Raw genomic sequence first — 14,327 nt, 5'->3', positions numbered from 1 at the left:
AGTCTAGAGCATCCTAGAAGAAACATTTAATCTAACCTACGACAGATGAAGGGCATTTGGCAGCAGGCAGTGAGAAGAGAAGACAGCACAGAACCAACATTTAATAGATGGAACAGCAGAGGATGTGAAGCCGGGGAAGGATACTGAGGAGAGGCCGGCGAGGCAGAAAGAAAACCAGAAGCATACAGCGTTGTGCAAGCCAAGAGGAGAGTGTTCCCTTCTGCGGATGGACCTACTGGAGCAGCCACAGGGAACTGAAAAGTGAGCTCTGGATTTAGTGACCTTGACCAGGGTGATAAATGCATGTGGAGCAGGAGCATGCGCCAGGTGCAGGAGTTGAAGAGTGGCTAGGAGAGGAAAATAAGATGATGGAAGCAGAGAGAGACTCTTCCAAGGGGCTGTGAAGGTAAGAAGAGAAAGGAAGGTGGCCAGAGGGTAGTGGGACTGGGCTGGGGTTTCCTAACATGGAGAAGATTTATGGAGAAAATCCCCTTGAGAAGGGGAGGATGATGAGCCAGAACAGCAAGGCAATACCTGATGTCTTGAGGTTCCTGAGAAAGATTGTAAGGACAAGATCCAGAGCACAGATGACACTTTGGCCTGGGTTAAGTGGACAAACTCTTTCTCCACTAAAGCTGTGAGAAGAGTGAAGAAAGAGATGCCATAAGAGGAAGGTAAGACAGTTCTAGGGGCCCAATGTCTAATAAATCAGGTGATCATTTAGCTGAAAGTGAGAGCGATGGAGATCAGAGATTTGAGAAGAGGAAAAAAGTGAGCTCCCTAGAGAAATGTCTTCTGCTTTGCCAGGCACAAGTGAGGTGACCAGGAACCAATGGCACCCGCCCGGCCAGCTGCCTGGTTTCCTTAGCAGCCCTCCGTGTCCACGTGCCTCCAGAGGAAGTAGGTAAACAAGTTCGTTTGGGGCTGGAAATTTCCAAATGGGAGGGAAGTGAAGGAAAACAGGGGGCAAAGTAACTTACCCAAGACGTGTTCAAGAGTTTAAGATAGAAGGAGGGGGAGAAGTGAAGACAGGGGTCAGGATGGGTAAAGAGGGTCAACTGACGAATGAATGGCTCCAGAAGGCCAAGCAACAACAGACTCTGAGATAATAGGGATGGATACAGGTGACACAGCGCCCTGGATATAAAATGCTTTCACACTTTCCAATAAACAGTGTCACTAAGTGTAATTATCTTTAAATACTGAATGAATGAAGGCATGTGACTAGGAACTGACTTCCGACAGGGTCACTAAACCCCTGCGGGAACCAGGAAACCATTTCCTGAGTTCTGGTATGTGCCGGGCACTGTTCCAGGTACTAGGAATCTGACCAGGAACCAAACAGATGTGGTATCTGCCCTCATGGGGCGTACACTTTCATTTTTTTCTTTTAATATAAATTTTTATTGATTTCAGAAAGGAAGGGAGAGGGAGAGATAGAAACATCAATGATGAGAGAGAATCACTGATCTGCTGCCTCCTGCACACCTCCTACTGGGGATCAAGCCTGAAACCCAGGCATGTGCCCTTGACCGGAGAACTCGAGACCCTTCAGTTCCCAGGTCGATGCTCTATCCACGGAGCCAAACTGGCTAGGGAGGGGCTTACACTTTCAGGGGGAAGATGGACACAGGTCCCAGATGACAAAGAATTGATCAATTAAGTGAAAGTGGGAGAGAAGTGTACACACTTTCTTGGATCCTCTATATTCGAAGCCACGTAGCTGTGCATAATTCCCTGGTTAATGTGAGTGCTGGTCACAATGACATATCCCAAAAGGTCTTTTGAATCCCTGTGATTGAGAAATACGCATTGCCTCGTAACCGTTAGTCATAATTTACTGGACATTTACCAGGGGCCAGGCGGCACTTACCATCAGTACTATTATCTCCATAGTCCAGACGAGGAAACAGGGTTCCAAGGAAATTACTGATCAAAGACCACTTTGCTGGTTAGTGGTAAAGACAGGATTTCAATCTGCCTGTGCATCAGCCTGACCTCCCTGGTCCATCACACACTTCCTCTTCCGGTCAGAGGATTCCATTTGGACAAATAGGGTAGCATGTGAACTTCGTTCCAGAAAGCTACCAAAATGGCTCACAACCACCGAGTTCTGTTAGACATGCATCTGGGGAGCCTCCAACCCCAAAGCTGTGAGAACGATGGAAAGAACTCATTCCCCGGGAAAGGAAAACACCGAATGAATGCTTCTCTTCTACCCAAAGGCCCCGCGTTCCGGGAAAGATGTCAAGAGTCGATTTGTTGAATCTCTGGTGTCAAATAAATCGTGATTTTTTTGGTTGTTGTGTGATACAGAGTTATGACTAGGTGTTTTTCACATTTTCCACATTTTTGTGTGTGTGTGTGTAGAGTCCTTGGGGGCCCACATCTGTCTTTACTTTCTTATAAAGCCCTAACTGTGCTTTGAATGAATGCTACTTAATGTTAAGTCGAAATTGGCTTTTTCAGCTACTGGATATTTCTTTTCCATTCAGATCCATGTTCCCTTTACTTTGAGTCCTTAAGCTATTTTCAAGCATATTTTGGCCAACGTAACTTTGAAGCTACTCCTAGAAAATATTAAATCTTTAAGGGCCAAATCATCTAGGTTTAGGAACTTTGTATAAGTCCAAGACTAAATGTCCTGAATAATTTCAAATGACTCCATCTGTTGTTGTTTTTTAAGTGTAAATCTTGACTTTGGTAAATGAAGACATTTAAAACGTTTGTGGGAATAAATAGTTCCAGCTTTGTTCTAAGGGGATGGACGGACAGGGACACACACACACACACACACACTCACGCTCACACTTATTTCAAGTGTGGAGATTCAAATGGGAAAAACTGTTTCATTCTTTCCCCCTCCACTCGTTCAACCAAATATCCCGTAAGAAAAACCCTACACTATTATACACCATGAAGCCACAAGAGTAACTTCAGAAGAAAATGTAAAAGAGGTCTTAATGCCAGAGGTTAGATAGAGAGAGATTACTTATACATATATTTTAATTTATTTATTCTCCAAGGTGTATATGTGTGAGAATGAGGGGGGAAAGACTGTCATTCCATCATTCAATAGATAAAGCTGAAGGCCAAGCACTTAGCTAAGTCCCAGTGAAAAACACAGACTAGAAAAACAAAGAAGCAGGAATAAAAATAAAGAGTTCTCGGAAGAGGATGCCGGGGGCCATGGGAATAGACCTGGGGGGGCCGGACACAGGCTTCCCAGAGAAAGTGACTCTGAGGCTGAAGTTGGCCGCTGAACAGGGGCTGAGAGTGGGCACAGCCAAGTTTTAAGGCCCCGAGTGCTCGAAGCACTTGATGATGTCCCAGGAGCCCAGCCAGCGAGAGCAGAGACACGAATCGAGAGGCGAGAGGTGACTGGCGAGAGGCTGCGGAGAGCTGGGAGGGTCTCAGCAGTCATGTGAGGATGTCAGACCTCATCCCCAGTGGAAACCCGCCCAGTGATGAGCAGGGGAGTGACAGGACCAGATGAGCACTTTCTAAACATCACTTTAGCTGCAGCGAGGAGTCGGGGGAGGACACACCGGGGCATGCGGTCTTTGTGGGGAGGGATGACACCAGCTGGGACTGGGGCAGTGACACCAGAGATGGAAAGAGGACGGGTTTATGGCTCTGAGGAAGCTGAATTGGCTGAACGGGGTGGTTGACTGGATGTGGGGAGTGATGGGAGAGGACAAGGCAAGGATGCTCCCCGGGTTTCTGGCTGAGCAGCTGAGTGGATGGGGGTGTCCTTGCGGGAGATGCAGACGGAGGTGGGGTTTGTCCGTGTTGAACATGCAGTCAGGCTGCTCTTAGGAATGTCCTGTTAGCTCATTTCTGTTTTCATTATGATTGAAAAAAAAGTAACATACAGCATCGGACCCATTATTTTTCACAATATGCATTCTTAAATACCTATATGCATCACCGTTTCAATTATTTGTCATATGGCTTCAGTTTTAACCACCATTCATAGGATTTGCAGTAATTTTCTGTAACTGGTCAAAGAAATAAAGTCAATGTCCTTTGCCCATTGAGCGTCCATTTTTATAAGCTGGTAGAGTGACATGGTCAATGTCAGAAATGATACAATATTTACTGAGGGAACGAAACACACCCTTGGCCCAATGTAAGCAGAATAAAAGGTACACGCATGCTCACCTGAGGCGGGAGTCCTTGAAGGTGTCCAGGTATGCGGGGTAGCTCCATCCAATTTTATTCCCTTTACACCGGAGCTCCAGGGTCTGCCCCGCCGCCAGGCTCAGGGTGGCAGCGGGCTTCTGGAAGCGCCCTCTCTCCGTCATCTGCACCATGATAGACTGATTCTTCGGCGCCGGGTCATCGGCCGAGTCCCTGTCCTTCGTTCTGGGGATCTTGGGCTTCACCTTCTTGTTGGTGGGCTTGATTCTGTTCTCTCCTGGCTCCTTTGGACGCTTGTTCTTAGGAGGGTGTTGGCCGGTAACTAGTACAAAAGTGAGGAGAGAACAATGGGCTGTAGGAGTGACACACCCAGGGCATTTAACACCTAAGACAGGTCACTTTACAAAACAAACATATGTTTTTATTGATATCAGAGAGGAAAGGAGAGGGAGAGAGAGAGATAAACATCCATGATGAGAGAATGGTTGATCAGCTGCCTCCTGCACGCCCCCTACTGGGAATTGAGCCTACTACCCTGGCATCTGCCCTGGACCAGAATTGAACCATGACCTTCTGGTTCATAGGTCGACGCTTGACCGCTGAGCCACACCGGCCAGGCCAGATCACTTTTTAATACCCCACTCCTCATCTACCAACATCGTTTTCAGCAATAATCACCATTTTCTTGGTTCATTCTTTAGCTTTAAAACAATGCATGACTGAAAGGGAATCTATTTCTCTAAGGAGTGGAATGGCAGGATGGAAGCCACTCACACGGCCTGGTGCCTGCTTTGCAATCGCAGGGCGCTCACTGTTCAGTTTGAATCTACTGTTTAAATGTTGTCTCCAGTGAGTGGAGACACAACCGGTACCACAAGCTCACTCAGGAGACTTTGAGCCTTTAGGAAATTTACCCAAGACAAGCGGGGACCGTGCGTCTTTGTGTGCCGGGGGCTGACAATGTCCATACAGAGCACAAGGTTTAGGGAGAAACGAGTACTGAACCCGTGCTCCAGAAATCCCAGCTGTCCCCCCAGCTCGGCAGCCACGCGCCTGGTGCCCCCAGCAGGATGAGAAGGAGACTGTGCAGTCAGCGCATCTGCCTGCATGAGCTCAAAGACTCACAGAATCACAGTGTCCAAACTTACCGGACCCCCGAGAGGTCACTGAGGTCAAGTCCGCATGCTGTAGATTAAAAAATTAAGGAGGCCCTGAGAAGTTACATAAATTGCTCAGCGCTGGTCCTGGCAGAAAGTGAGAGCAGAACTCAGATCTTCTGAACCTCATTCAAAGTCCTCACTCACTCTATGTAGATAAACATCCAGGATTATTTTGACCAGATAAGCACAGGAACCATGGCTAACTGAGGGAATCACAAGGCATTTGTTTAAAAGAAGTGGCATAAGTCGGGAGAAAATCCTTTTTTCCTTTTTGATGGATGTATTTATCCAGTACTACCTTAGCGTACAAAAGGCTTGGAGTGGTCCAAAGTACAAAGACACTGAAATTGGGATCAAGAGATGCAAAAAGACAAGTGTTACCAATTCTTATGCCAGTGGCCCAGGCAGGTGACAAAACAAGGTGAGTCAGCCTGGCCAGCGTGGCTTAGTGGTTGAGGGTCAACCTATGAACCAGGAGGTCACAGTTCAATTCCCAGTTAGGGCACATGCACAACTTGTCTGACTTGTAAGTTGTCAGCTCCTGTGGCTATCCTACTCAGGAACATTTGATGACCTAATTGTGAATAATATGCATCCAAATATGTGCTATTATCCCTGCAAAGTAATTTAACCTTTTGACCAAACAGGCCCACCTGTCCAGCTGGCTGCCCATGGAATCGGTCAGTGGTTTATGGTGATGACACTAAGTTAAAGGAGTCAGGTGAGTGACCCTACAGATACCCAGACAGTCCTAGGATTGAGTGACTCCCAAATCCCAGGCCTACTTTGTAAAGAATACGACTCTTCAGCCGAACGATGTAAATTATTTCTCAAAGGCCTAAACCATGTAAGAATTTCTATTGTAGGTAAATAAAAATGAAAGTACATTACCACTGCATTTTTTGAGACTACTGCATTTTATAGAGAAATAGGTGGTAAAATAATAAAAACCAAAACATTAAATATCATTACTGACTTCAGGTCCTGGCTACCACCTACTAGCTGTGTGATCTTGGGATGTTCCTTAGCCTCTCTCTGCCTCAGATTCCTCATCTGTAAATGGAGAACTATATGGCAATAACGATGATCTCATGGATTGGGGGTGCGGGGGGGGGGGGCAGGCGGTAAACGAGTTACTGTTTTAAATACTGGGAGCAGTGTCTGACCCCAACAGGGGCCAGTGAAGTGCTCCTTGTTTTGTAATCTCATGATAATGTCCCATGATGATCTCCATGATAAACAGGTGATGGGGACAAGGGAGCTCTTATTCTCCCTGGTTTACAGGTGTAAAAAACTGAGACCACGGAGGCCAAGTCGCTCGCCCAGGTCACCAAGAAGGTGGTGACAAACCAGACCCTTTGGCTCCAGGTCTAGAGTCTCCCCTGGGCCATGCCCTTGCCTTTCAGTTCACGTAGAGATGAACGTTCTGCAGCAGTTTCCCTGCGTTGGCACAAACCTCCTGCGCAGCCCCATTGTCTGAGTGGTTTCTTTGTCTCTGTGCCCTGGGCTTTGACAACGAGTTCCAAGCCAAACAAAACTTGATGCCAGGGATGAGAGCACACCCTTCCTGGAAGGGCCGGGGATGCTTTCCCAAGGCTTACATTAGACTCCCCAAGCGGGGAGACGCCGGGCAAAACCCCGTCCCCAGAATGAATGAATAAAGGCTGCAACGCAGGAAAACGGACGGTGATCCTTCCGCACGAACTGAGGGTTGCAATGAACCCTCGTTCGACTGACTGACTATTAACTCTTTAATCCTCTAGAACTGTGCAGGAGGAGACAATATATTCATTAGAAGAATCCCTGCTGCGCTTTAGATCAGAGTCATTAACATCAAAGACCTGGAGCTGTTGGGTGTTTTCTCCCCACAGGCAGTGAGGGGGGAAGGTCTGCCCTGCAAACGTGCTGAGCAGCTCGGGGGTTATGCACTGAGGGCCGTGCCTCACGCTCATGTTTCCGTTCCTCGTGAAACACCCACGGGAGCACTGAGACTTCTGAAACCAGCGCTGAGCCGATGGGAAGGCACTGACACGCAACATAAAGAAAGAAAGAAAAAAAAGATGCGAGCCTGTCCTTCCCTCCTCTCTTCTAGAACCCTCCTCCAAATCGCCCCCCTGCCATTTCTCAAGGTACCATTTTCTTAACACAGCAACGTCTAGGAATCACATGCTTCTGTTCCAAGGTAAAGACCTTACTTTGAATGAAACCTTTTTCAGAATATCCATTAGAACAGGGTTGATCGCTGTTCTTTTTTTTTTAAATGGAGGCAATGGACATACAGCATTATGTCAGTTTCAGGTGTACAGCGTAATGATTCCTATTTGTGTTCACATACTGGAAAAGGATCCCTCTCTAGCTGAAACAGCTTTATTTGCTCGGCTCCCAGGACGGGGCACTGTGGCTGTTCCTCCTACATCCCCCACAACTCCTCAGTGTGCTCGGCAGCCCTCCCTCCTCTTCCCTTCCTGCCTGACCCGAGTCCCGGGGGCTCTGTCCTCTCCACCGCTAAGGACACTCCATCTCTGAGTGGCCTCACACGGCCCCCCGGGCGTTGGCAGCATTCAGATGCCGAGAGCTGCCCGGTTCCTGTCCTCACGTTGCCTCTAAGCTCCAGGCCTGAACCGCTTACTCAGCACTGCGCTTGGAAAGCCAGGCGGCGGCGCAAGCTGACGATGCCCACGCCGACCCTGGGTGCCGCTCAGAACCTCCGTCCCAGTGTCCCTTAATCAGTAAACGGCAAGTCTATTCACCAGTTTCTCAGGACAAAAGCCTCAGAGTCACTCATGATTATGTATTTCTCTCCTGCGCCGTGTCCAATCCAGCAGCAAATCCTCAGGGAGAGGACTGTTTGCCTTCAAAATAGACCCTGAAGCCATCTCTTCTTCCCTCCATCCACCGTGACCAACCCCGGACCAAGCCTCTTCTCTCCTAGACCCGTGGTCGGCAAACTGCGGCTCGCGAGCCACGTGCGGCTCTTCGGCCCCTTGAGTGTGGCTCTGCCACAAAATACCACGGCCTGGGCGAGTCTATTTTGAAGAAGTGGCGTTAGAAGAAGTTTAAGTTTAAAAAATGTGGCTCTCCAAAGACATTTCAATCGTTGTACTGTTGACATTTGGCTCTGTGGACTAATGAGTTTGCCGACCACTGGCTTAGACCATTAAGTTGGTCCGGGCTCCTGGCTGCCACCCAAGCACTCCAACATATGAAAACATGAACCAGGGACGGGCACGCCTCTGCTAAAGACTCACCTTGACGTTCATCTACTTTAGAGCCAAACCCCACGTCTTCCTGTGCCCTGCAAGGCTTTGCCATGTCCTGCCTCAGGCCTCACGGTGCTTGGGCCCCACTGGCCACTGGGAAGCTGCTGGGCCTGCCTCCTTTCTCACACCGGCAGCCTTTGCCTCCTCCTCCAGGCAGGCCTCTGCCTCTCCTCTCCCACCCACACTCACTTCATCCGCAGCCCTCTCCATCCGCTTACCCTGTGCTTCGGGGTGGATTGTGTTCCCGAAATGACACACTTAAGTCCGAATCCCTGGTGCTGGCGAATGAGACCTTATTTGAAAATTGGATCTTTGCAGATATAATCGAGTTACGATTAGATCATTAGGGTGAACTCTAATCCAATATGCTGGTGTCCTTATCACACACACACACACACACACACACACACACACAGGGAAATGCCATGTGAAGAGAAACTTACAGGTTGAAGATGGCCATGTGACCACAGAGATAGACATGGGAGTGATCCAGCTAAAAGCCAAGGAGCCGGCTACCTGCAGAAGCTGGACGAGCCGGGAAGGGTACGCTCCAGAGTGTCAGAGGGACCGTGGCCCTGCTGAACCTTCATTTCAGACCTCTATCCTCCAGAACTGGAGGGAATGGGCTTCTGTTGTCTTAAGCCACCGGTTTGTGGCACTTGGGGACAGCGGCCCTAGGAAATGTATGCACCCTGATTATTGATTCTTCATGCCACTTGTCACTTCCGGAAATCAATCCTTACTTGTTTGTTTTCCATCTCTCCTCTCCATTGGATCATTAGCACCACAAAGTAAGGGTTTTACAACCTTGTGCAGGGAAAGCCTTCAATGCCCAGGCCTTCTCTCCCTCCTCTCTCTTGCCCTCAAATTTCTCTTCTTCTGGTTTAGGGATCAGAGATTATTCTGTATGTCAAATATATAGGCCAAAATCCTACATGCTTCAAAACATTCGTGATTTACACTTACCAACAATGAAAATTTTTACAATTCTTTTCTCACTGTAAGAATTTCTGGCCCTGGCCAGTAGGCGAAGTTGATTGGATGGAGCGTTGTCCCGTACACCAAAAGGTTGGGGATTCAATTCTCAGTCAGGGCACAAATCTAGGTTTTGGGTTTGATCCCCAGTCGGGGTGTGTACAGGAGGCAACTAATTAATGTTTCTCTCACATCGATGTTTTTCCTTTCTCCCTCTCTCTCCCTTCCTTTATCGCTAAAAATATGTCCTCGGGTGAGGGTTTAAAAAAAAAAAAAAGAATTTCCGAACTAATTTTTACCCTCTCTTTCCAAGGAATAAACTGAGACACAAAAATGATAGTGCGGATAGAGAATCGTCATTAATGTTTCTCTCCTTACAGAGATCTGGCTGCATTGCCCCCACATCAAAATGAATCTCTTTCGTCCTCCCCGAAAGAGAACTTTTCACAGGATCCAAAATGAACCCATGTGAGACCGAGGTTCAAATCAGCATTGATCAAGATCAACGAAACAGCAGTCACAAATCAATTACGCTTCATAGTTTACTCCTGACATCAGATAAAATATGTAGATCAGGCGTCCTCAAACTACAGCCCGTGGGCCACATGCGGGTGTTTTTGCCGTTTTGTTTTTTTACTTCAAAATAAGATATGTGCAGTGTGCATAGAAATTTGTTCACAGTTTTTTTAAAACTATAGTCCGGCCCTCCAACGGTCTGAGGGACAGTGAACTGGCCCCCTGTTTAAAAAGTTTGAGGACCCCTGATGTAGATGATCAAAAGTTGGTAAGTACCTGTGGCTTTATATTTCTTAATGTAAAAAGAGCAGCACCCATCAGTAAAGACCGTGGCAGGTGCTCCACACAAAAGCTGGCAACCAGGTGCTGCGAGCCATGGCGACCTGGTGGGATCTCGGGCTGGTTAGTAACTATTTTCATGACACCCTGTCATGATTCAAGAGGAATGTGTGCCATTTCAGAACCGGAGGAGAAAGAACATTACTTCATGAGGGGAAATAACATCACTCCTACAACTCTAAAGCATTCTGGAATCAGGCAGGCACGCGTTGTTGGGTTAGAGCCGCGGTCGGCAAACCGCGGCTCGCGAGCCCCATGTGGCTCTTTGGCCCCTTGAGTGTGGCTCTTCCACAAAATACCACGGCCTGGGCGAGTCTATTTTGAAGAAGTGGCATTGGAAGAAGTTTAAGTTTAAAAAATGTGGCTCTCCAAAGAAATTTCAGTCGTTGTCCTGTTGATATTGGGCTCTGTTGACTAATGAGTTTGCCGACCTCTGGGCTAGAGCAGCTATCCACCCACTACACGCTCACAGGGCAGCCTTTTTCTATCCCACGGCCTCTCCCTCTCCGGGGAGTGATCAGAAAACAGGGGAAGGCAGTGGGACAAGGTGAGTCATGGCCTTGTGTCTGGGCGTGGCCATGCCCCACAGCCCAACCTGCCAATCAGAGCCTGGCACTCTGACTGGCCTGTTCCCAGCCCCAGCCAGCCACAGCATAATTCAAACCAGAAGAGGCATCCGTAATAGGTTTAGGGAAATGTTATATAATCTAACGGGGCAGGTTTACTTTTCTAATTATGTGCTCAGTATTTTATTCATAGTCTATACTCTATCTTTTAAAGTAGATACTTTAAAAACAAAGACAATGGCTACTGCCATGCCTAAAATGTACCAATTATTTCTTATAAAGGGTTTCATCTGCGTTCAACTTTCTCCGATGGTCTCACAACTGTTTACTGCGCGCATGGATGACATTTGACTGAAATAATGCTAATTCATTCAGGCAGCGTGCAACCATTCTCACCGTCTGGGCACACGTCGACCGGAAAAACCTCGGGCGCTCTTTCCTGAGCCTCAGGCAGGCATCTTGGGTGAACTGTATAATCAAGTGAGTGGGTTATCTGAAATTATTTTGTCTGGCCATCTCCTGCCCTTATTCAAAAAAGAATACCAAATACTGCATTTCCGTCACGTTAGCGATCCCATCCGGACCTGCCAGGAGCGGTTTCGTATCGCATTTTACAACGTGAGCTCACGCCAGCTCCTCTCTGGGCAAACAGTACCTGTTGCTTCCCCGAGTAGAGAAACTCCCTACGTTTTATTCAGCAAGACTCCAGGAGGCTTAAGGATCCTCACGCTCAGCTTCAAGTCCCACAACCATCTTGGACTTTGCAAAGGAGGATGTGGTATTTTTTGGCCAGCGCCCCTAGTTTCACGGGAAAGAAAGGAACTGGTCAGGGCTGAGTGGTGGGTAAAATGCGAGCCAGGTTGAGCTGGCTCCAGCGTGAGGTTGCATAACAACAAAAGCTGCTTTTCAACCAAAACTAAGCAGAGACGGGGCCGAGGCTGAGCAATTCCAAGGGCGGGTTCAGGATGCCAGGATGGACCCAGATGCGCAGTGTACTGCACACATAACCCTGATCAACCAACGAATGGAGCCAGCGAGGCGATCGAATGCTGACGGTACCGTGGAGACAGACACAGACATAAACAACACACACACACACACACACACACACACACACACATCAAAATACAGCCTGACCTTGTGGCTGTGAGTCTTTAAAACAGCGTGGGCCCAGGACAGGCTCGCGTTGGAAAAAGCGCGCTTCACCTTTCCCCATCCACTCAGATAGGAGGTGTAAGGAACAGCTGTGGGATTTGGATTCGTGTTGAGGTTTCAGCCATAGAAGTATTTGCTGGAAGGCTTAGGCAGGTCTTTTTTTTTTTTTAAATATATTTTAATTATTTTAGAGAGGAAGGGAGAGAGGGATAGAAATATCAATGATGAGAGAGAATCATTGATTGGCTGCCTCCTGCACACCCCCCACTGGGGACTGATCCCACAACCCAGGCATGTGCCCTTGACGGGAATCGAACCTGGGACCCTTCAGTCCGAAGGCCGATGCTCTATCCACTGAGCCAAACCAGCCAGGACTGCTTAGGCAGGTCTTGCAGGATGCAAGCCCCAGGTGGCCGAGGACACAAACCCAGGGCTGCGGCCTGGAGGAGGAGGCACTGGGAGTGTTGCAAAAGCACCAGCCACTGCCCGGCTCAGGGGGCCCCCCCGCCCTCAGAGCGGAGATCCCGAGCTGATGCGAGGCTCGGAGGTGGAAGCCGGCTGCGGGTCCTGCCACCTCCCAGACCGACACGTTGACTCGGGCTGGCCCAGGCGCTGGCCGGGATGCTCCGGGAGGGAGCGCGGAGCTTTCCTGGTGGGCACCGAAGGGTCGGGGTGGCTGCCGCCGGCCCAGGGGCCCCCAGGGGAGGTGGGGAGAGGGAGGAAGGGAGGGAGGGAGGGAGACCCTGCTAGGAGGGGCAGGTGCACGTGGCAGGGGGCGGCGCCGGGGCCGAGCCTCCGAAGGCCGGGAGTTAGGAAGAGCTGGCGGGAGGACGAGGGTGGGGACCCCCGCTAACGTCGGGGCTCAGACCTGTAACGGCCGCTCTAAGTCACTCACCATCCTCGAGCGCCTCGTGCACGAGCAGAAGACCCAGCAGCAGCCACACCTTCATCTTCAGGGCGGACGGTCGGGGCAGAGGCGCTGGGCACCGCGGGTCCGAGGCGCGCACAGCTCGGGGCGCGGGCAGGGGCGCCGCCTCGGGGCGGGAGCCGGCGGGTCGGGGCGGGCGCCTGGGACGCCACAGCTGGAGGATTCGGTTTCATGAGGAGGAACACAGTTTTGGGGGAAAAGTCTTGGGATTTTTAAAATTCCGTGTGTGAGCTCTCCTGCCCCCTGGCGGCGCGGCGCGGAGCGGCGCTGGTGGCCCGGCGGGGAGGGCGGGCGCAGGGAACCCATCCCTAGCTGCTCCAGGTGGGCGGGCGTCTTCCTGGACTTCCCCCTCCAGGCCGGGCGCTCTGCGGTGCTGGCAGGGTCCCTGCGGCCAGAAAGGTCCAACTGTCCCCCCCACTCAGGCGGAGCCGGGAGCTTTGTAAACAGCCCCCTGATTATCTCCTTCCCAGAAGGCCATCACCTGTGCCCAGAAGGCCATCACCTGTGCCCTCAGCTGTGCCTGCGGACTGTGAAACCCTCAGGTCAGAGGGACAGCATCAGGGCTGCCCTGCCCCCAACACACAAACCCCACACCCTCCCCCTACACACACACCACACACACACACCACACACCACACACACACCACACACCCTCAGCTGTGCCTGCGGACTGTGAAAGCCTCAGGTCAGAGGGACAGCATCAGGGCTGCCCTGCCCCCAACACACACACCCCACACCCTCCCCCTACACACACACCACACACACCACACACACACACACACACACACCACACACCCTCAGCTGTGCCTGCGGACTGTGAAAGCCTCAGGTCAGAGGGACAGCATCAGGGCTGCCCTGCCCCCAACACACACACCACACACACACACACACACACACACACACACACCACACACACCACACACACACACCCCACACCCTCAGCTGTGCTTGTGAAAGCCCACAGGTCAGAGGGACAGCGTCAGGGCTGCCCTGCCCCCAACACACACACACACACACATTCACACACACACACACACACCTCACACCACACCACACCACATCACACACACACACACACACACACACCACACCACACACACACCACATCACACATTCACACACACACACACACACACACACATCACTCACACACACACCACATCACACATTCACACACACACACACACACACCACACTATCCTTCCTAGTCAAGACCAGCACTCTGGGTGGTTTCTAAATGTAGACTACTTTCTTCCAGGAAGCTCCTCAGTTCCTGCAAATTCTC

The 14,327-nt window shown here is 50.1% G+C and overlaps 1 protein-coding gene across 1 annotated transcript in view; it reads right to left on the bottom strand.

Moving 5' to 3' along the window:
• PDGFRL (platelet derived growth factor receptor like) overlaps nt 1–13,159 on the bottom strand; it is a 40,528-nt gene extending 27,369 nt beyond the window's left edge. The window contains exons 1-2 of the mRNA XM_054720103.1: nt 13,010–13,159; nt 4,165–4,465 (exon numbers count right to left, since the gene is read on the bottom strand). Coding sequence (XP_054576078.1) covers nt 4,165–4,465; nt 13,010–13,064 — 356 coding nt within the window. The 5' untranslated portion in view covers nt 13,065–13,159. The remainder of the gene's footprint in view (nt 1–4,164; nt 4,466–13,009) is intronic.
• Between the last annotated feature and the right edge of the window lie 1,168 nt (nt 13,160–14,327).

The sequence above is a fragment of the Eptesicus fuscus genome, chromosome 8 (genome assembly GCF_027574615.1).
Source record: "Eptesicus fuscus isolate TK198812 chromosome 8, DD_ASM_mEF_20220401, whole genome shotgun sequence".
Taxonomy (NCBI): domain Eukaryota; kingdom Metazoa; phylum Chordata; class Mammalia; order Chiroptera; family Vespertilionidae; genus Eptesicus; species Eptesicus fuscus.
This window is presented reverse-complemented; position numbering and strand designations above follow the sequence as displayed.